Source organism: Podarcis tiliguerta (assembly GCF_965153285.1).
Source record: "Podarcis tiliguerta genome assembly, chromosome: 2".
Classification (NCBI taxonomy): domain Eukaryota; kingdom Metazoa; phylum Chordata; class Lepidosauria; order Squamata; family Lacertidae; genus Podarcis; species Podarcis tiliguerta.
Window position 1 is genome coordinate 41,580,495 of NC_139535.1, and position 23,336 is coordinate 41,603,830.

General features: G+C 42.4%; 2 protein-coding genes across 9 annotated transcripts in view; both read right to left on the minus strand.

Annotated features, from left to right (window-relative positions):
* Positions 1-1,805: 1,805 nt before the first annotated feature.
* LOC310667500 (protein SPMIP1) lies at positions 1,806-9,949 on the minus strand. 2 transcript variants are annotated; one of them, XR_014506296.1, is made up of 3 exons: positions 9,345-9,949; positions 6,742-7,333; positions 1,806-6,386 (listed from the first exon to the last, which is right to left on the minus strand). XR_014506296.1 is itself a non-coding variant. In XM_083420055.1 (2 exons), the coding sequence occupies exons 1-2, from the start codon at positions 9,799-9,801 to the stop codon at positions 7,215-7,217; spliced, it is 576 nt and encodes a 191-aa protein (XP_083276181.1). In that variant the 5' UTR covers positions 9,802-9,949; the 3' UTR covers positions 1,806-7,214. The 2 variants fall into 2 exon arrangements, 1 of the variants encoding a protein (XP_083276181.1); XM_083420055.1 differs by having other exon boundaries at positions 1,806-7,333.
* Positions 9,950-12,249: 2,300 nt separating this feature from the next.
* Positions 12,250-23,336, minus strand: part of FLNB (filamin B) — an 83,999-nt gene continuing 72,912 nt past the window's right edge. For 4 of the 7 annotated variants that reach the window (XM_083419234.1, XM_083419232.1, XM_083419231.1 and 1 more), the window contains 8 exons: positions 21,189-21,455; positions 20,818-20,955; positions 20,610-20,725; positions 17,967-18,099; positions 16,568-16,744; positions 15,064-15,282; positions 14,661-14,864; positions 12,250-13,900 (listed from right to left, as the gene is read on the minus strand). In XM_083419234.1, coding sequence (XP_083275360.1) covers positions 13,713-13,900; positions 14,661-14,864; positions 15,064-15,282; positions 16,568-16,744; positions 17,967-18,099; positions 20,610-20,725; positions 20,818-20,955; positions 21,189-21,455 — 1,442 coding nt within the window. In that variant the 3' untranslated portion in view covers positions 12,250-13,712. Of the gene's footprint in view, positions 13,901-14,660; positions 14,865-15,063; positions 15,283-16,567; positions 16,745-17,966; positions 18,916-18,956; positions 20,726-20,817; positions 20,956-21,188; positions 23,061-23,336 lie in introns of those variants that run through there. The other 3 variants (XR_014506263.1, XR_014506264.1, XM_083419235.1) reach the window with 2 other exon arrangements.

Here is a 23,336-nt window from a genome sequence, read left to right on the forward strand (position 1 = left end):
TGAAATACATTCAGATTTTAAAATAAACAAGTGCAGTTGATGTGGCTCCCGTTTGTCTTCCATGGGGTTTCTCTGCTTGTTTGCCATGGTCTAATTTCTTTGTTTATTCACTCAAATCAATGTTTGGGATTGTTTATATATTTTCGTCTACGTTGCATTGTGTTGAAAAGCTCATTGTTTGTTCTCTGTCTGCCCTTGACTTCACCGGCTAACTGGAAAAGGAAGGAAGGAAGGAAGGAAGGAAGGAAGGAAGGAAGGAATCCTAACATAAGCTTTGCTATGTTTTCATCACACCACCAAGCTATGGGTCGTATTCACTCAGTGTAAACCAACTGAAATGAATGACCATGGCTAACTTAAGTCCATTCATTTCAGTGAGTCTACTTTGAGTAGACATTTGTTGACTACAATCCTATAATTCCCGTGGTTCTTCAGGGTAAGCCAAATTGGCCTATAAAAGAGATACATTTATAGTTTTGGCATGACCTCATTGTCCGTCTTTGCAGAGAAAAGCATTATATTCAGATGTCAATTATTTTAGCAATGAACAACCCACTGTGGAAGTGCAACTCACTGTGTTTGTATTTCTAAACAATCTTATCTTCTGGATCAAGCTCAGGGAAAACTAAGGTGGAATCTACACACATATAAAAAAGCTGTGAAAATGTTTTTTTAATTAAAAAACATTTTGAAAAATACATTGAATTTTGCATAGCTCACTTTTGTCATCTAGTGTCACATTTGTACATTACACTCTACAACACATTTAAGATGCTTTATTTGCAGCTGTGTAGCTGAGTCCCAATTCACTCTGTCTACAGCAGAAGTCATTTGTGTAGAGTTGGTTAAGAATGGGAGAGCATTTCAATTCAGTTTCATTAAAGTACAATCGATTTCATACATTCCAAACAATGTCAGAACCAAAACAAGTATAACCATCGAAATCTTCACTTATCTGAATTTTTCAAGGGAGTTCTCCAGCCAAACAATATTTACAAAAATGCATCTATTGCTGGATATTATGTACTAAATTGCATTGTATTAGGAGAAATCACTAGCAAAAATGCATACGTTATTCAAAACTGTATACAAATATGTGTCTTAGGAGAAATTCACACTAAAATGCTGAATAATTTTCATGATTTTTTTTCCCAAATTGCTAGTTGTGCAGGATTGAATTTAAGAATGGAAAAATGAGAAACTGAAAGAAACAAAATTGACAAATCCTTCCATCTCTAGTGCTGATGGGGCTGTAGATGGGACATCATTAATCCGCCTCCCATAAAACAATTTTTGCTGTGTTTTAAATTTTATTCTCCTTTTTTGAAGTACAGTGGTACCTCAGGTTAAGTACTTAATTCATTCCGGAGGTCCTTTCTTAACCTGAAACTGTTCTTAACCTGAAGCACCATTTTAGCCAATGGGGCCTCCGGCTGCACCGCTGGAGCACGATATCTGTTCTCATCCTGAAGCAAAGTTCTTAACCCGAGGTACCATTTCTGGGTTAGCGGAGTCTGTAACCTGAAGTGTATGTAACCCAAAGCGTATGTAACCCAAGGTACCACTGTAACATATTAATGTATATTCAACCAAATAATGGAACAAGTTCTGATTTCTCACTCTGGGTTGCCTGAACACCAAAGTGGAGAATAACAACCAAGAGAGACTAGAACAGTCTGGAGGAAACTGAGGACCCCCTCCTCTTATGCCAGATATGAAAGCTCAAATCTCTGTTTCTGAAGCGGGAATTTAAAAAAAACCCCACAACAATTAGAAATGAGAAGAATAAAACTAAGCAGTGTTAGCTTGTCAATTTTAATCAAAACCATAACTTTTCAACTGCTTGGCCTTTAGCCACCCAGCCACAATGTCCCCCCTTGTCCTCCTGCCATTCATAGCTCAGCATAGCCCATGAGGACAAAAACAAGCAAAAAGTAAGTATATCTTGTAATGCCAAAGTAAACACAAGTGTTTATTATTTTTTGCTGGAGCAAGAAATGTCAAGGATTCACCCGGCCTTTTCTGTTCATAACCTACATGCCCCTTGTAGATACCTGAAATATGTCACCTCCACAAATTGTATACATCCTGATGCATTAAGCGGGTGGGGGAAAGTGAAGAAGAAAAATCTTTGTGTGGCCATTGAGAAAGGTGGTGTTGATTTTATGGTTGGCTGCTGCTAATACCACCCAGGTTCTTATTTCAGGCTGTGGCCATATTTAGTGCACAGATTTCTAACCACATCTTTTTCACAGTCCTGCAATAACATATAGTCTTTTAAAAATGTATACAGATAAAAATGAATGAGCCATTGGAATGAGGTGTGAGGATCGGAATAATTCCCCAAACTTTTCCACAATGTTGGTACAAATATTAAGTCTGTCTGAGTAAAATGCAATAGTCCTTTTTCTGGATTGAAACTATCCCATCTTCAGCATTATGTGTCACAACTGTATCCTTCTAATGGCTCAGTGCAGTGTAAACCCAGTTCTCATTTTGCCTCACAATAACCCTCTGAGGTAGGTTAGCAAAGGCTGCAATCTTAAATGCACAAATTAATAAGTCCCATCAAACTAAAAGGGAAACATACAAAAGATTGCTCTGTAAGAGGATTGTTCTTACTTGGGCCAGGTCAGTATTATCCCCACATTCCACATGGGGAAGCTGAGGCTGCAAGATTAAGACACCCCTAGTGCATTTATAGTTGTGACATTTCAACCACTTAGTTCTCAGCTCACATTCTTGGGAATGTTTATGCTATGTGAAGTTTAAAATGGCTCTAAACCTCTCCCATTCTCTGTGCAAATATTTGATCATTGTTAACACAGAAGAGAAGAGTGGTGGTTTTTTAAAATTGTGAATGAGCATTCTAGACTATAGGTTTTACTTTCAAATTACATAATCACTGTAAACCTCATGGTGGGGATTACAGTGGTACCTCTACTTATGTGCACCTCCTCTTGCGTATCCTTCGGGATACGCATGCAGCAAACCCGGAAGTATATTTCCGGGTTTCGTCGTGTGCGCATGCACAGAAGCACTTTTTTGCGCCGTGCACGTGCACAGAAGCGGCACCTCCGGTTGCGTAAACCTCGAGATCTGACTGGAGCTCTGGAAAGGATCCTGTCTATTCTATTTTTGTAAGGTGGTCTTCAATAAATGTGTCTCTACAGTGCATGGGTATCTATTTGGGCAGTGGGACTTTTCCCCTCTCCCCACCCCCTCCCCAGATCTGCTCCAGGGTGTTGGCAGAACCCCTAGAACAAATTTAAGGGGCACACAGGGTGAGTTCTGTTGTTCAAGCAGAAATCCTTGCACTAATAGGGATGTGACTTAGCCCTTTTTTCAGTCACTAGGTGGCACTAGGCTTAGTTGTGTCTGGACAGAGTCAGGAGTTTCCTCTTGCTGTTTTTCTTCTCTGGCTTCCTGACTGGTCTGACTTCTAAGACTCCCATGCAGCTTCATAGCTAAAGGGGGATTAAAAATCTGGCTTCCCACATCCAAAGACAACACTCCTGTCATTCTACTAGTGACTCCTCACAAATTAGCCCTTCCTCCTGTACAAATTAGCACAGGTTCAAGCCCTCACCACTAAATGTTCATGCATGTGCTATTTTATTAAATGAGGCTAAAATACTAAAAAGCATATTTGCTATAGCTTCTATGTAAACTAATCAGACAAATTAATTGCAGGATTTGATATAAAGGCCTGCTTCTGTTTAAAAATTTCTGTGCAGGAAATACTACCAATTCTGGTAAGACAAAACAAATAAGCAAGCAAGTTTCAGTGAAGCTATTTTGATAACCTTTTAAAATAGGTGGCTCAGTGTAGGATGCCAAAAAATAGTTGGCCCCACCACGCTGCTTCCTCCTTGGTCCATATTTCTGAAGGGATCTCCAAAGAAAGCTGTGCTTAACTTAGAGATCACCTCCTTGATTATTTCCCATCATCAAAACAATATTGCACTCTCAAATACAAAATCTAATGTAGATGTCATTTCTTAGCTGACCACATAACCACATAAGGCAAGCCCTGCAGTTTCAGATGTGGGGCTCATTCAGACAACCGGCTTATTGGACATTCATCCCGCTTTTGTTCCACTTCGTTTGCAGGGCAGTTACATGACAGTGTTAATCCTGATTTGCTTGTGTGTTGGTTGTGGGTCTTCCTGTGAATCATTCATTCATTCATCCTTCATGTGTATGCACATATAGAAATTGCTGGGGGAAATAAAATCCTACACTTGCCTTCCCAGAAATTGATGTGTTCTCTTAAGTTCACTGGCTTTGCACGGAAAGAGGGGCTCCCTGTGGCTTTTCCTTAACTTTAGGGGTCTTTAGAGGAAGTGAGTCTCTAGGGGAAGAGATTTCCAATGGCCAAGCATGAGAAAGGGCCATAGCTCAGTGGTAGAACTTCTGCTTTGCATGCAGAAATTCCCATGTTCAATCTCTGACAACTCTGGGTACAGCTAGAAAAAAGTAGCGTCTGAAACCCTGGAGAGCTGCTGCCAGCCAGTGCAGAGAATACTCAGCTAGATGGACCAGTGATCTGAATTCAGGCAGCTTCCTACATCCATATATACACCATCCAGAAGATGTTTTTATTAAATTGTCATTTGCTAGTCAGGGAGGGTGTAGAATAATTACCATACTGCTATCTGTCCTGAGCCCTGTCCAGAGAAAAGCAAAGAGATGGTGAAGCCTAAAACCAAAATGAAATGGAGTAAGTACTAGACCAGGCATCCCCAAACTCAGCCCACCAGCTGTTTTGGGACTACAATTCCCATCATCCCTCACCACTGGTCCTGTTAGCTAGGGATGATGGGAGTTGTAGTCCCAAAACAGCTGGAGGGCCGAGTTTGGGGGTGCCTGGTCTAGACACAGCCTGTTATTCAGTCCATGGATCGGCATAAGCTGAATCACAGGACTAAGTTGTGGCTTTACTGAGAGCAGATAAAATATCAGCAATATATATCACACATGGACTGAAATTTTCATCCCTTATTCCCTGCTGGCCCATTGGACAACATTCCTGTAGTAAATCACAACACTGAAAGTATATTTCATGTTACTATCAAATTTCAGTCAAGCGAGACATAAGACACTATGAAATTATTCACATATACTTGAAAAAGAGCCACCTTTTAGATACATTAGCACACGTAAATTTATGGTTCCATTCACTAAATTTATTTTGCAGCTCTCTTGTTTTATGCTATTTTGTTCTAGTCAAGTGGTCTCTGTGGAGCAGTGAGTCACTGGATCTCTTCGACTTCTCAAGCAAACAAAGCCAAGAAAGAAAGAAAAATTATCACCACCCTGGTTCCGGATCAAATAGGGAGAGTAGCTGAAGTTACAAAGTCCATTGTATGAGTGTATATAGAATGAGGGTAACACAAGCTGTGAGTTGCAGCAGCACGGTTTGTCTTGGCTCCAGGGAGCACCTTCAATTTTTCAGTTATCTCAATTTTCATATAAAATACTTGCATGTCATAGCTGTGGAGACAACCTTGAAAAGCATACCTGCCTTATGCACCCTTAAAAGCATGAGCACCCACACAAACCCCCATTTTAATTTTAAATCTCATGTTTTTCAGCCAGGCTTGTTCGAGCTGCGAGTAACAACAGAGCTTTTGTTCACTCTCCTGGCTGTAACGCAGCAGTTGGGAGCAATGGAGGCCTGTCAGCAAAAAGCTTTGGAAACAAGGGGCATTCTGAGGCAGCCACGACTATTCTATGGAGTGGGGAATCACATATCTGAAAAAAACCCTTAGAAGAACAAGGGAATTCTGGTAGCCCCAGGTTCACCTCACTTGGGGGGCTCTGTCCCCTGCAGGCAGCAGGGGCTCATGGATCAATTTCCTGCTCAATCTGAGCTTTGCTGTGGATATGACACACAGCAAAGCATGGCTTTCTCGCATGATCTTCTAAAAAAACCAGGGTACTCTCACAAGTCAGTCACATCCATGCTTGAAGACCTCTAGGAAAAATAGCAAAAGCCACAGAGCTGCCCATCTCTGAGGGCTGTGCCCTGTGAATTTTTGCTCACCATTAGTTCGTTGTCTCCATGACTGACCAGCTGATCAGCATACCCATGTCTGACATACACATAATTGCAGCTATAAATTCCTAATAGTCTACCTTTATTATACAAGTGAATGATGGGTTCGCTCCCATGAGTGAAAATAGTAAAGTCGTTGTGGTACTCCACCCCACGTCTAAGGAACAATACAACAGCTCACACAACCTCCAAGGAAGAATATGATAATGTACCCAATCACTAATGGAGCAGACTTGGTCCATCTAGTCCTATACTGTTTACTCTGACTGGCAGTTGCCTCCAAGGCCTCAGTCAAAGGTCTTTCATAGATCCACTACCTGGAGAACTGGGAATAAAGTAAAGGTAAAGGGACCCCTGACCATTAGGGCCAGTCGTGGCCGACTCTGGGGTTGCAGTGCTCATGTCGCTTTATTGGCCAAGGGAGCCAGCATACAGCTTCCGGGTCATGTGGCCAGCATGACTAAGCTGCTTCTGGCGAACCAGAGCAGCGCACGGAAACGCCGTTTACCTTCCTGCCAGAGCGGTACCTGTTTATCTACTTGCACTTTGACGTGCTTTCGAACTGCCAGGTTGGCAGGAGCAGGGACCGAACAACGGGAGCTCACCCCGTCGCGGGGATTCGAACCGCCGACCTTCTGATTGGCAAGTCCTACGCTCTGTGGTTTAACCCACAGCGCCACCCTCGTCTGGGAATACTTTGTCACAAAAGCTTTTGTTACAAACCTGCACCCTTTTCGAATTTCAAAGCAGTTCTCTAACTTCAGCTTGGTATAAATTGTGATAGGTGCTTTAAAAAAAAATCAGCCTATGGCAGGTCTTCTTTCAAGGTGTCACCACAAAAGGAAACTATCACAAGAAACATCACAACAGCCATATGAATTAATTGGCTCTAAATCAGACTCTGGTCCCAAATGTATGCAAGGTTGTATACACACCCTTGTTACTCTGCCAGAATGATAGGTGCTGTGCATCTATTACACAAGAAGCAGTGCTACATGCTACAGGGAGAGGAAGGCTAGAAGCAAGTTCTAAATCTGAAAGAGTAATTATGGAGGGAAGTAATTATAGAGGGTTGTCTGATCCAATACTACAACAAATACCCATGCTAGGCAACATTGCACAAACATTTCCACATGTCAGTTAGCAATAATATTCATGACAGCTTGTCAGTTTTTGATGGATGATAGAAGATTCCGTTTTTGAAGTAGAAAGTATCCTTTACAATTCGGGATTTGCCATGAATTGGTGTCCTCATGTCCTTAACCACATCTCCTGGAAAAATAAATGTGTAATTGAGCATTAAAAATTGCATGCCTAAGATAACCTAAAGCAGAATGCCAGCTGCCACATGATGTGATTTTCAGATTCCCTTACAGAACAGTCACAATTTGTAAACTGATAAGCAAGGAGCAGTGTAAACCTGTCATCCATTTCCTGGATTTGGTGAAATCATCACCAGGCATTTAACTGACTGCCATACAAATCATCATGAGTTCACCACCTGAAGCTGTGATGACTACATCGCCTTCCTGGGGCTGCTCAGGTAGTTCCGCCTATGCTGTAGATAGATAGATAAACTTTATTTGCATTAGCCAACAGCCATAGCAACATAAAACAAGCAATATATACAATTAAAAAGACAACAATGGTTAAAAAGAGCTATCAAATGACCAAAATTATCATTCAGTTGCCTGCGTTTACAATTGGCTAAGGCCAACATATGCTCTTAACTGAAGGAGAAAGCACTAAAACCTGTATGGGTCTTTTGGAATGAGGCTGATAGATCTGAAGAGCTGCAATGCTTTATAGCTCCCACTGAACAAAACTCTGCTCCATAAAACAATAATGCACAAAACAGCAGCTTAGTTCCACTATTAATAAAAGATATAAATGCTTAGATCAGGCAAAAGCAAACTCGGCCCTCCAGATGTTTTGGGACTACAACTCCCATCATCCCTAACCACTGGTCCTGTTAGCTAGGGATGATGGGAGTTGTAGTCCCAAAACATCTGGAGGGCAGAGTTTGCCTATGCCTGGGCTTAGATGATGGCAAACTTTTCCCCTGTCTATAATAGCAGCAGACTATGCAGAAATTCAGCAGGTGCGCCCTTGCCCATCATTTTATCTTAAAACCTTCACCTGCCTAATTTCTACCATTCTGGGGGCAGGCAGGCAGTCATATCCTCCAAGGAGCTTGAATGTGGCTTCCCCCTCCTTCCATTTTATCCTCACAACCATCCTATGAGGCAGGTTAGGCTGAGATGGTGCCTGACCAAAGGTTCACGACTGCATGGGGATCTGGACTCTGAAGTGGGGCCTGTAAAGGTGGCCTCATCCCAGGCAAACACCACCAGCTTGTGCTTCACTTTACTTAGTTCTTACTGTTTTGTATTTCTTCTTAACACTTACACTCAGAGCAAAGTCACCATGTAAGCAAATGAAACATTATTCAGACTCTGGCATACAGAACTAGACTGGCTTCTGTCACCGTGACTCACGGAATAATGCTTAGCTGGCAATTCAGTGGTTTGCTGGGGGCTTATGCAGAATGAAATAGGAAGGCTGCTAAGTGGTAACAGATAGAAAGGCAGGCATAGGGCAACTAGAGCAAGCGGAAGGTACAATTTAGTTCCTGTACCTCAAAAATGCATTTCTGAACAATGCTTAAAAGGGAGGGTGACCATGCGGCCTACTTTAGAAAGGACAGTCCTCTACTGAAGAACAGTCTGCTCCAAAGGAGACAGACATCACTGGAGTTGTCAATCAACAATTGATACCTGGACTGCAGGCACATAGGCCACCTGGTCACAGTCTTCCCAATTGACCTATACTAATGATTTTCAAATTTGCAAACATATAAATTACCTTATGCAAAATACTGCGCAGATTTCTGGCCTCTTTTGAGGAGATACATTGGTTTTTGCCAATGTGTAAGTGGGCCACCATACTTAAAACTGTTCAGGAGCCGGCATATGTGCATAAGGAAAGACAGACAGCTGTCAGGGACACATCCTGTTAGTGCCCTGTGCCTTCCCAAATCTGCTAGAGATCAGCGGAAGTCCTACAACAAATTTAAGCATGTCATGGCAGGGGAGATTACATATAGAAAACAGACAGCGCTACACTGCATTCCACCCTAATAATTTTCCCTCACAAAAACAATTAAAGCAGGGGAGGCAGAAGCAACTTGAAATATTTCTTGTCACTGGTGAAGCATTCTCTTAAGCCTTCTGCATGCCTCTTATGCTCTGGGATCCATGCAATAGCCATTACTGGTTCTTACCTAAGCGCCAGCCATATTCCCACGATGACAGCACTGGGTAGCAGAATTTCTCCTCAGGGCTCTTCATCTTCCTCTGCTTGAGGTAGTGGTGCCTCCCTTTGCCTTCATGGGAGAAGCCCTGGTATAGCAGCTGAGTTGTCTGTGGTGTGGGAACCCTCATCTCGGGAAGAGGCTCCTGAAAGCTTGGGCTTTCCTCCTTCTGCTTCTCCTCCTTCCCTGACAGCTGCAGCCTGTCCTCTTTTTGCACAGTAACTTCTTGAGACCGGAGGGAGCTTGCACTCTTCTCAGGAGGGCAGATGGCAGGCAAGAAACACTTCCTCTTGGCGACCCCATAGTCACTCACCCGCCTGGGGTATTTGTGCCCGTATTTTGCCTTCCAGCTGACCCTGCAGGAGGCCTCCTTGTTAATAAGCTCCCTCCAGCCATCTTGCTCCCGCGTGGTCAGCAGGCCCCTCATGGCCCCAGAGAGATGGTAGAGTCTGTGTGGTGACCACCGTGTGCTCGGCAAATGTTACTTCCTGCCTCTGGTGTCCAAGGAAACATACACAAAAGGGCCAGTGAAGCTATTCTCAAATTACAGCCTCTGAACAGGGCCTGTGTGTGCGCTCTCACTCTCTCTCTGACACACACACACCTCCTGCAACTAGGTGACTACAAGGCATAAAGCTGCGTTGGAAGGGTTTGTTTTTGGTGAAATGTTGAAAACCTTAGGTGGGCTTCTTTGCAGCTACAATTGCCCGACAGGTGGAATTAGTTACCTTACAACCTAGCTGGGGCTTTGTAACTGCAGAGCTCGTAAATCAAACTGAAAGTAAAGAATAACCTTGCCCTCCTCACCCTTCCCACTTGTGCTGACTACAGAGAATATTTACACCCGAGACACACGCGAGTGTGCACACACACAAATAGTGATTTAACAAAAACACTTGGTTGGACGTTAGCAGTCCATCTTTAATGCAAGTTGTGCAACAAGCAAGCAGGGGATTTGCCAATCTTCATTTCCCCGATTTTAAGTTGCATTGGACTCAACCCAAAGAAAATCAAAGCCAAACTCAGCGGAAGCCACAAAAAGTTAGATTGGCTACCATTCCATGTGGTGCCTGTGATTTCTCTCTCTGAAACCACAAAACTGGCTGTGTGCCCTTGCTCAAAACCCACCCTGGGGTTTGGGTGCGTAATACAGCCCCAAAGCAGGCAAGTTTTGACTGGCTCTCTGTGTGTTACACAAAGAATTCAAACACCTTCTTAAAAGCCCCCTGCCTTACAATGCAGTAGTCATAGTGATAGCTGAAAGGTAGCACAGTAGGGGGATAAATCTTTTTCAGAGAAAGGTATATAGCACACAGCTACAGAGAGGAAATTAAAATGCATGCAAAGGTACTCCCTCTATCTTTCTTGTCCCGTGGTCTTAATTTGAGCAGTTGCCCTTTAAAAGCAAAGCATCTTAAAATAACAGAATCAAAAGCATTTGTAGCTGAGAGATTGGTAAGGCAGCTGTATAGAGATGAACTCCATGCCAGCCATTTGGTTTCCTCCTCTAATGCTTTCATTGCAATGCAAGAACTACCACACCCATACAGAAATGGGAAAGTTTTAGACCTCTGGAGTTAAGCCATAAATTATAAGATTCAAATGCCAGGCCTCCACCCAAGTTTCAAAGAGTACATAGTGAGTAAACTAATATAAAGAGGAGAGAGAATATTCTGAACAAATTCATAACACTGAACTTTGAAACTGTGGTGTGTGCCTAGGAGTGGCATGGAAAACAGTGAAAGCTTTTGTATGTAGCTCTAGCTATTAACTGCCCACAGATGTGAGAATCTGACATCTATTAGAAAACATGGCACAGCCCTTTTAAGCTAGGGCCACAGTGGAAGAATATTAGCAGCGAAAAAAGAACATTGCAAACAAAACAAAAACAGCAATCATTACTTCTGGTTCGATGGTAGCACTAGTTACAAAGACTGATAAATTCCACATACAGTGTCCCTTTCACCCATAGCTCAGAAGAAGGGTGCATTCTATGCAAGCAGAAATCTTGGGTTCCATTCCTGGCATTTCCAGAGCAAGTTGGGAAAACTCCTGACTAAAATGCTGATGAGCTGCTTCCATGTCAACACAGATCAGACTTTTTCAACCTGGTGCCCTCCCAATGTTTTGTATTACCAGCTCCCACCATCCCAACCATTGGCCATGATAACTGGGGTGCATATGAGTTGGTAGTCCAAAAAAACAGGAAGGCACTGGGTCAGGGGAAAGCTGGCTACGGTCAACTGACAGCAGCTCTGAAAAAAGAAATATTTTACATAATTTGCTACCTGGTCTTTATCTGGAGAAGCCAGGACTTGAATCCTCTGAATGCAAAGTGTATACTCTACCACTGAACTACACTCCCTCCCCAAAATTCAGATCTCCAGAGTGCCTTTCAATGGCATGGCAAGAACCAAATGATTTTAGGGATTAGGGGTAGACTTCGGCAGAGACACGCAAACAAGTAGGAGGCTTAAGAGCTAAATACTTGACCAAGGGCTAGCTTGTTTTCACAGCACAAGACCTAGAATATTTAGTGTAAAAATCTGTGGAACAGACAGAGCATACCTAACTCAGCCACAGAGACAGTCTTAAGAGCTAGGGAGCCAGTGTGTTTAAAATCATGCATGATGAACTAAAGACCACATCTGCTTTTACCATTGCCAATTATGGTCCATGTTCAAGATCTCCGTACTACTGTAAGGCACTTTGTTGCCTTATGCTATTTCGAGGTTTCAGTTCCTATTTTAAAACACACAAAAAAAAAAAACCACCAGCAGGAATGACATTTGATGCAGGTACAATACAAGTTAGTCCATTTAGACAGACATGAGTCATGGCAAAACCAAAAAAAATACTCAGAAGCCCACCTGAGTTTGTTTTTAACATGCACATTTTATTTCATGAAGCCAACATTCATGGTTTTTAATAAGTTATGGGATACAATATTACAATCTTGCAATTATTCCAGTTTATTCTGCTTTTCCTTATAGTTTACAATGTAGTGAGCATTTCACATTAAGGCACACAGCACAGTAAAAAAAGTAAAGAAAAAGGGATGTCTTGTTACTCTAGCTCCTCCTCCAAGAAGCTGCGCTCAGACTTAGTGCACTGATATACTACTACAAAAATAAAGCTGACCAAGTAGAAATCTTTCTCTAAACAGAGGGAACAAATTTCCATCAAGTCTCTTCTTCCATTAGGCACATTTAAAGCTCTTTGAGAAAGAGAGAATCTGCTAAAAGCCACAGGAGTTTTGTAGTAACCATTAGTTGCATACCTGGAATGTCTTTTGAAATCTGGAACGGCCGTGTGCTCATTCCCTTATCCCAAAACAATGAAGGGGATAAACACTTTGTGCATGAACAGCTCAATAAACTCGCACCATTAGCAGAAACATTCAGAGGTACACTTAATATTGTCTGACTGACTAGGCTAGTTTTCACATCATCATGATCAGGGACACGATGAGCAAGTCAGAAGCTACTTTTTGTTACTCAGCTAAGAGCCTCGTGTGCTGGAGATAAACGTCTTTCTAGCATAGCCAACGCGTGAGTTGCACAAGCATGAATTTTACACTGAGTGCAGAAACAAGCTTGGGAGAAACTGAGTCCCTGCATGTTGCACCTACTGTGTGTCAGCAAAATGCACCTGTGGCAGAATATCAGCTGATTTGGCATCCTGTCAATCACAACAATCATGGTTAAAGTAAGCTAGCATCGTAACTGTACACAGCAAAAGAGGCAAAGACTTCCAGGAACAGTTTGATACCCCTTGCAGTTTTCATTTTCTGCTAATGTAAACAGCCAAGCTTTCTGTTATGGTGTTTTAGTGTTTAGCTGTAACGCTTGAGAGTTTTCAATGTTACGTTTTTTTTAAAAAAAAAATCAAGTATACAAAAGGCACAGTAAGTACCAGTTTTACCTCATTTTCTTTACAGAAGAACTTTAACTGGCAATAGCCAAAGTGATTTTCTACAGCTAAATTTAAAAAGTTTCCAGTCTAAAAAATGTCCATCAAAAGTCAGTAGTTTAAGCTACCCAATTATCAAACACAAATTCCAGTTTAACATGTAAATTCTAAAATCCACAAAAAGGATAGTGACCTTGTTACATGATTGCATATCGATCTGAAAGGTACATTGGTTGACATTTGTATAGGAGGGATGCTTAAGACAAATAGAACACTTTTAAAAAGTCGCAGAATTTAAGTTGGGGTGCATTAAAAAATGTGTTCTGTATACATGAAGGTATACTCTATTTCTCACAGGAATGCTCACAGTATTGAATTGTTTGGATTTCACTTGAACAGAGCTGAATGTTTTGAAACAATACGAACTTAGGGAACTGTAACGTGGAAGGGGCTTCCAGGAATGTGTTCTTCACCCCACTTCACGGCTAGAATATAGTCACCCTTCTCCTTGACGACGTACTTTACACCATACTGTTGGTTCCCAAGGTGTTTCACAGATACCTCTTCACAAGGAGTTGTAGGTCCATGGACACCAACTAACAACATATTTGAACCTAAGGCAGAATGAAGAGCGTTACTACCACACCCCAAATTCAAACAGCTCCAATCTAGCTTTACTAAGTATTTTGACTAATCAGACTCAAAGTTAAGAGCCTTGCTAGATCAGGCCAAAGGCTCACTTAACCCAGCGCCCTGTTTCCGCCAAACAGGTGCCTATGGGAAGTTGGGATGCAGAATCTGAATTCACAGCACTTTCCCCATTTGAGAGTCCCGTACTTGGGTCCAGAGACATACTGCCTCCCACAGTGGAACACAGCCATTACGGTCACTAGTCTTTAATAGTATGCTACTCATGGAGGATAATGCTATTTGCAGGGCAAGGTATTTCTGCAGAGAAAAAGCACTGGGCAAAATTCATCAAGTAAACCTTGCTGACTCCTGTGCAAGACAAAGAATTCTAGTTCTTTTCTTAGCAGTTCATCTTTCAATCAGGCTTTCCCAAACTTGCGTCTCCAGCTGTTTTTGGACTACAAATCCCATCATCCCTGACCTGCTAGCTAGGGAAGATGGGAGTTGTAGTCCAAAAACAGACGGGAGATCCAAGTTTGGGAAAGCCTGCTTTAGATGCTCTTAAATGCTTTGTAAAGCAGTGGGAGATCCAACATTCCACTGCCAATGGCAATTGAATACTTTTCTCTGGAGCGAAAGAGGCACTAAAGATCTAGTGGAAACAAGGTGGAGAAACTCAGGTTTTTGGTCACTGGACCAGTAAAAGAAACCCACATTTATTAATTTTTTTAAAAAGGAAGTTACCAGCTTTGCTGCAGTCGACAGAAAATGTGTTTTTCTGGCCCACGAAAGCTCTAGAGAGCCCTGCTCCCGTGGAGATCACTCTGCTTGCGTCAGATGAAGATCTGGGAATGGCACTATAGCAGGTATCCGTTGTTGACCTGGTCACAGATTCCACCATGATGGAGGATGTTTCATTGGACACGCCTGGGCTAACCAGCCGCTGGCCTACAGAGCAAGATAACCAGAGCACAGTTTAAACAGTGTGGCAGTGCCCCTGATGCTAAGAGCAAGAGGTGAATGGCTACCGTCAACCAGATGCCAGTCAAGTCAAAGACACTGTGCCACCTTGGGAAAGTCCATCTCTCTGCACCCACCCTCCCGCTGAGAACACAACCAGGTAGGTAATACTGGCTCAGAGTCTTACCTGTCACTTTTGCTTTGAAAGGGCTGCCCGCTATGTGATTGGGCCCTCCATATTTAATTCCAATTAAGTAGTTCCCTGGGGCCATAGGTGTGTACATTACATGGTAGCCCTCCAGAGCTTCTTGACAATCCATTTTCACCTTTGACGGCCCCTCGATTGTAACAGCAAGGGTTCCAGGGCCTGCTTTGGTGGTGTCTATAGTAAATGCCGACTGTAACCCTGGAAAGCAAAGGAGAAACAGGAAACATGGGTTCCAAGACTAACCATTTGTCACATCACACTTTCATGCAGCAATCTAGTTTGCCAAGTATATGTCATGGATACAGCCTCCCACCCTGCCACAATCTGCCATTGCAAATTCTAATTTTTTTAATAAATAAAAAAACCCAGACCACTTTCTCAAGAAATACCCAAAGTGATTCACTACCACTAATCCATCAAAAAAGCAAATACTCTAAAAGATTTAGAAAAAGCTTTTCCCACCTTCTAATAAAAGCAGACCTTTATTTGATGCCTTGCGATCACAAATTTCACACTTTCCCATGCTGCTGCTGCACAGGCAAGTGCAGGTACCCCCAACCTGCGGCCCTCCAGATGTTTTGGCCTACAACTCCCATGATCCCTAGCTAACAGGACCAGTGGTCAGGGATGATGGGAACTGTAGTCCAAAACATCTGGAGGGCTGAAGGTTGGGGATGCCTGGGAAAGTATGTGAAGACAAGCAAAAAGCAAAACAAAACCCACAACGACTGATGAATGCTTCTTCTAAGGTGGAATCTACACACATAAAACGTTCTGAAAATGCTTTCCTTTAAAGCGTTTTTAAAAATACATTGAATTTTCCATAAGGCTCACCATTGCCATCTAGTGTCACATTGTACAATGTTTTATTTGCAGCTGTATAGCTGAGTCCTAAGTGCAGCCAGACCATCAGTAAGTAATGTTTGGTTGTGTGGAATCCATTACAGCTTGATCAATAGCAAGGACCCAGCCCAAAATGTTAAGCATCAGCGCTGGCGAATGGGTATGTTGCCGGTAATACTGACAACTCATCTGTCAAATTTCAGTTAATTTTTCCCTCCAAGGGCCTCGGGAGATATAAACAGGCACTACTCCCATGTGACCCACTGAAAACTACACAGGCCAGAGATGGAGAGCCTGTGCCCCCCCCCCCCCAAACTGATGTTGTGGAACTCCCAACAACCCCAGCCAACATGACCAATGGACAGGAATGATGCGACTGTGTGATAAACTGATAAACTGAATTGTTCAAATCAGTTCAGCATCCATTTCTGCATTTTCTTGCATATTAGCTTTTCCCTGTTTTAACTGAAATGAACCGAGACCACCACCCATTTCAAAACATATTGGCTGAGCCTATTAAAGGTATAGCTCAATTGTACACACCAGACAAAAGAGTGTTAGCTAGTGAGACAAAGGCAATCTCTGGGTCAAGACCATCCTATTTTTCAGAATTCTAACGCAGAAAGAGGAAACCACTCACCTGTTACGCCACTCTCAAGGCCTGGCCCGTAGGCGGTGACAAGAGCTGGGCTATCTGCTTGACCTGGTTCCCCGACTCTAACTTTAAAAGGACTGCCTACCACATGGCTACCATTGAACTTCACATCAATAGAATGAATGCCGTTTTCACGCGGGATGAACCGAACAGCATATTTATCTGCAATACATACACAGGCAAATCATCATAAATTTAGTTTGAGAACTTGATGTTAAAAAGCAGAGCACACAGCATCTAAAACTATTTCTATGACTACCATGTCTGGGCCATGGGAAGGTGGCACATGGAACATGCCTGAGAAGCAAAGCCTCTGAAATGCAATCCTCATGTGGAGAACATGCATAGGAGTTGGAGCTGTCACTTTAAAATCCGTTCTTATTGCTTTAACCACCAGCGTGCTGCAAAATGGTTATCCACTTGCACTGGTAGAAAACTGCATTTCTTTATTACACAGCAAATATTATAATTATAGCACAATTGAGTATAGCTTGTTCCTTTTAATCAGCGACTAGTCTGAAAACTGTCAGGGAAACATAGAATACTAGAATGGTAAATCTGCATGGTTAAAAGTAGCTAGAAATGGCTATCAAAAATGTAAGGCCAATTTAAACAAATTGGCACCAGCATCAGATGAGACCCTGTTGGAATCAGCCTATAGGTATACCATGTATTTTCAAAAGTGAAGGATGAGGGGAGAAAGAGTTAACGAAAATGTATAGGGCAGGATGGAAAGACAGGAGCCATTTCAGGTAGCTAGAGTTGAAATACCTACAGCAGGCTTCCTCAACCTCGGCCCTCCAGATGTTTTTGGCCTACAACTCAAATGATCCCTAGCCAACAGGACCTGTGGTCAGGGTTGATGGGAATTGTAGTCTCAAACATCTGGAGGGCTGAGGTTGCAGAAGGTACCTGCCCTATGTAGGATTATAGGGCCTATGGTCCACAGTGTTCTTGGTCCACAATTTAGCTAAATGTTGTGAAGCAATCTCTCTAATGTGCAGAAAGATGCACATGCAACCATTCAACTGAGCTATTAGCACATGCAACCTCATGCACACCTCTGTTCACAGAAGGACTTCCTCTCTGCACAAACAAACAACAACTGGGGTTGTGGTAAAGTGCACATGCCAATTAGCCTTAAAATGGGTTATGTGGAAGTATTTTGTTCAGTACTTCCTTTTTTCCTTTTACCACCAAGGAAGTACTACTAAACTCCTTTGTGGAACACAGTCCTTTGTACAATAAGCATCCAATCACTGTTGAACATGTTTCTATACTGGCATGAACTGAAATGGCCACCTCCTCTTTAATTCTTACAACCATTTTGACTGTTTACATATTTAAAGCAGTTTTGAGTACCAAGTTTACGACACATCCTTACCTTGCTCCAGTTCAGAAACATGGCATTCTTCTACAGCTCCAATTGGGCTATGCACTTTAGCGTCAATCTTGCCCTTTGCCCCGTTAAGCCTTATAGCGAAGGATGCTGGCTGGTTAACCTTCAACCCAGACTCCTAACAACGCAATAGTAAGATCCTCACATACACATTGACATTTGGCTTGCAAGGAATATATAACAGTTCGGTCCTTTACTGTCTCCGAAATATAGCAGCAGCTTTGCATATTTTGTCTAACACTGAACCAATATTTGACACGTGGTAGCCCTGTACCACATTTGCAAATGTAAAGTTACTGCATCACAGAAGTTATGGCCGTGGAAAAAACGTTATCAGTCTCACTATTTACAAAAATGTGTCTGACAAGGACGCAAGCACCCCTAACCCTGCTATATGTTATGCTCTTCTCAACTGAGTATTCTCATGTCTTAAAACTAGGAATATTTTTTATTTTTAACTTCTTAGTTCTGAGGGTTCCAGATACCACTAAGTGATGTGATCTTTTCTCCTGTTATGCCCCGCAGAGGACCTTAAGGTCCACAAACAACAACACTTTAGAGGTCCTGAGCCGCAAGGTGGTTAGATTTGTCTCAACAAGGGCCAGGGCCTTTTCAGTACTGGCCCCGACTTGGTGGAATGCTCTGTCACAAGAGACTAGAGCCCTGCGGGACTTGACATCTTTCCGCAGGGCCTGCAAGACAGAGCTGTTCCGCCTGGCCTTTGGTTTGGACTCAGTCTGACCCTTATGTGTCCCTCCCCTTATAGTTTTGATTTATGGGCTGCTACTACTAAAATGAGGCAGCATTTTAAATGGTATTTTAACCCGTATTTTAATTAACTGTTCCCCCCCCCCCATTATGTTTTATTGTAATTTTGATTGGTGTTAGCCGCCCTGATCCCGGTTCTGGCCAGGGAGGGCAGGGTATAAATAAACTTATATTATTTATTTATTTATTTATTTATTTATTTACAACTAATTATATTCCTCAACAGCAGCACAATACATTCCCAAAGTGTGGGCTTGGTTAAGTTTGTCTACCCACACACTTTTTTCTAGTCTGACTATAAGTATGCAAGGTCATCATTTTGCTAAAAATGTAGGATGCCAGCCCCAAAATCATCAAATGCATTAGCTTTAAAACAAAATGCTTGCGCTGCCTAAATCTTTATGGTTGTCTGGGCTGAATTTGCTTTGCCATACTCCCAAAATCACTTGAAATCTCTTTTCCTAATTGTGTAGCTAACTCATTAATATGCTGCCAAAAACAAATTTCCATATTGCACCAACAATTAAGCCTGGAGCTTTCTGATTAAGCAAAGCATGTTTCACCCTATGTCAACAAATACAACGTTTTGGAGATTTCTGTTAAACATGGCAGCAAAGGTGGAACCAAAAGTATATATCAATGCACACCTGCTCCCCAGTAGCAGTCACCACACATACACAAAACAGAGTCTCCTGGTGTTATGCATGTGTGATTCCCGCCCCCAGCCACTGGAAAATTGAAGTTCCATCGGGCGGAAGGGTCACTGGAATGCTGCGCTTTTGCTTTCAGTGCAGAGCTTACCTTAATTTCAACTTAACAGTTTTATCCTCAAGAGAGAAATAAACTGAAACAGGCAGCTAAAATACACCAAGGAAGTTTTTTATGGAGTGCCAAAAGACATCTTTTGTAAAAAGATTACTCCTCCCCCCCCAAAAAAAATAATAATATCAGTTTTATTTCCCTCTTCAGGGTTTAAGTCAGCTGACACCACACATTCTGTCAAGAGTCTTTAAATGAAACACAAGAAAAACATCAGTACCACAGCAGCTAATTATCGTCCTTGTAACTCCTTGTTTTAAGTTCAGCTCTGGCTAGAAAGTTACACCAAATGTCAGTCTATAAAACCATAGTTCTGAAAAGCAGTGCAATTTAACCAATACTGCTGCCTCAAGCTGCAGCAAATCTACACATAATGGGCTGGATGACGCTCAATCTGAAACTTCCAGGCTTCTTATTTTAGATTAAAGACAGTCACTTAAAAATGTTGCTAGATGCACACCACGAAAAAGTCAGGACTATGTACAAACTCAAGCCACTAGAAGTCTGGAATCCACTCACTCAGACTTTGGCTGCTGTTTAAGAATCATTTAAAGTACAAGCTTGTGGTTTTGCAACATCTGCACATGTGTGAATTACTGCTCTGTGCTCACCCCAGAGCCTCATTTGTTCAACCATGTGCATTCTGGGAGCATACGCCAAGCAGAAATGTTGCATGTTAGCCTAACTGCCTTGTCAGCATGCAATCATGCAAGCCAACTTACCCCACTTAGTATTGCTTCATTGCTGAACGCTGTCACACATAGACAAACCTTGTGAGAAAATTAACAGCAAGGTTTATAGAACTGCTTAGTGCCACTGTGCGGGGAAAATGGAGGCCATAGTTGTTCCTTAGCTGAATAGCACTAGGAAAGAGTCGCCCCTTTTCAGATGCTGTTTCCTAACTTGGAAGGCCTACATGCTTGCCAAGGGATCTCCTCTGAAGAAGTGTAGCTAGTGAGCAAGTAATAATTTTAAGGAGCTTGAGCACAAGGATGGTATCAGCTTGTGGTAGGCTATGGGAGATGCTTCCTTATGTCTCACCTGAAGGCTCATAACAGTGAGCCTACGAGCATCATCGGAAGGAGCAATCACAGGAACCAGGTAAGGGCTTTCCGGAATATGCTCATCGTTGAATTTGATGGACACCTCGTAGTTACCTGGAAGAAATAAGAACTTTGCTAAGCAAGGAGGAATTGTTTTTGTGGTGTTTTGCTTCATTTCAACTTGCTAATACTTAAGATATCCATACCAGGCTCTTGAGCAGTGTATGATACGCCACACGATCCATCTTTATGGTCTTCAAAAGCAATTTCTGCCTTACTTGGTCCTTCTACTGCAATGGAAAGACCTCCAGCTCCAGCTTCCCTTGTCCAGATGCTGAACTCAGCTGTTAAAAACAACAACCACCACCCAGGAATTAGAAGCAGGCAAGTGACCCTCCAATCCCTTTGTGGTAAGGGGCTCTGCAACACAAGGCAGGGTCACTAGGCTTCCAGAAATGTGTTCTAGTGTTACAAGGTGTAAGCACCCTTTTCTAAGATTACAGCTATTGTCCCTTCTCACTGCAAGGCCCTTAGACCCATGCCCATGTATTCAAATGAAATTTAGTGAAGGTCTTACCTGGGATGCCTGCCTCTGCTCTTTCAAGTCCTGGACCGCCAGCTCTGACCTTATTGGCCCCTCCTTCACCAAGCGGCCCAACGGTAAACTGGAATGGACTGCCCGGCACATGCTGTCCTCTGTATTTCACATCCACATTATGGACCCCCATTTCTTGTGGTACAAAGCGGACACAGTACGTGTTTTTATCATGCTCTACTATTTCTGCATCTGTCATTCTCCCAGATGGGCTAGTGACCCGAGCTGACATGTCACCAATGTCGATTTCTAAAAAAAAAAAGGAAGGAACTGACCATTAATAGGGAGCAGGTAGATTTGGTTTCTAAACATCTTACTCTGTCACACAATGCCCAGTGCACGAGGGCAGAGCTCAGCTGTTTTGAAACCTTCCCCATAGGAAACCCAGTCACCAAGTTTAGTTGACTATACAACTGAGGTTCTTGGGATCTATAGGAAGTTCCAAAGTCAGCTGCTTTCAGATGTTTGAAATGCCCTCAAACGTTACATGCAAAGTGGCCCTTGAGTGCACATTCGTCTATAGATCATACACCAAAACACTTTTACCTGGCAGACATTTGCTGGGAACCTCAACTTCCCAGAACTGCAACCAGCAAAACATAACTGACGATTAAGTGAGTGCATACCAAGCATTCACCTGTGCATGCAGAGTGTCAGATATATATATTAGGGACGAGCACATACTTATCAGTTCACCTCAAAAACCAAATATCTTCACAAATCCAATTATTTTGTCACCCACCACCCTTGACAAGCAAGTCATGATGTCTCCATTGACTGTAGAAAGCAGAGTTAAGAGAGCTTGCACTTGGTAATGAGAAATCAATACATTGTTCTGTGAGCCCCCACCATCAATTTTTGAAGCTATAGAATCTCAAATGAAATTAAAAGAGAATACTTCAAAAGATTTAAGCATACAGTATTAAGCAGATCCCTTTTCTTGCAAAATATGGAATTGGGATAGAGCCTCAACTGCACTCACACTGAGTCACAGGCATTCAAGTGTGGGGGATGAGTTAAATTTGAGCCCACTCCCCGCTTTTTAGAATGTTTACTTGATAAATGTATACAGCAGGTGCACAATTCAGAAAGCAGTCTGCCTCTTTCTGAAGCATTTGTCAAATGAATCAAGAATTGAATCACCCAACTTAAGTCCACTTCATCCCCCACACCAATAACTACTGGGAAGTTTAAAAAAACAACAACGACCTTTTCCTGTTGACAGAAGAGGATGGAATTTGCAGGCATAATAGACTCCCCCCACAACAGAGCAGATCAAATCTACCAAGTTACAGACAAATATGTCCAGGAGGGGCTGTGCTTAAGATTCTTTGAAGTTCTCTCAGGAAAGGAAAGGAAAGGAAAGGAAAGGAAGAAGAAACTAATTTTATTTGGGAACAGAGTTGGATTTAGTGCAGTGAACATCACCCATTCTAAGAACTGATAGGAATTGGAATTCAACAATATCTGGAGGGCCACAGGCTCCATTACTGACTGAGGGTTTGTTACAGGTCTTCGTAACAAATACTTTTGCTGCTTACTTGCCATGCATTGTGCCTTAAAGCAGATTTTACTGAAGTATGTAATACAGTTTTATAGAACAACCTCAGTACTACAACGTACCCACTACCCCTAAGGAGCCAGGTATGTAATACATCTGTAGATCCCATAGAAGGACTGATTGGAAACACTGTTGTCTGATGTTGGCTGGGTTTTTTGTGAAACTAGGACACCAAGATTCTCTCAATTGAGTCTGGCAGTTTTCCTTCTGCTCAACACACAGGAAAGTGGGAATGAACTGGTGTGAAACACAGGACAATCTCTCCAGACATATAGCCATTTGGAACCATGTAACTATGAGAAGGCAATAGGGGAAAGAAAGGAAGAGAAGACAGGAAGACCAAGATTGATTAGAGCAGCAGAGAAAGAGACAGAAACAGACGTCAGAATATGTATTAAATTGAAGCAGCATGCTGAATATATTCTGTATATTAGTGCATTCTATGAGCAAGATAGCATTTATTCTTTAACCAGCCAATTATTTTATGTGTCTCCCCCAGTTAGATCCACATGATACAGATCTCTATAGCAGCAACTGCGCTCCTACCCTTCCAAAAACACGGCTGAAGG

Excerpts from the sequence above, each read along its gene's own strand:
- LOC310667500 (XM_083420055.1), bottom strand. The coding sequence starts at position 9,801 with ATGAGGGGCCTGCTGACCACGCGGGAGCAAGATGGCTGGAGGGAGCTT. Across the intron at positions 7,334-9,344 it reads GGAATATGGCTGGCGCTTAG|GAGATGTGGTTAAGGACATG; the intron begins GTAAGAACCAGT and ends TTATTTTTCCAG.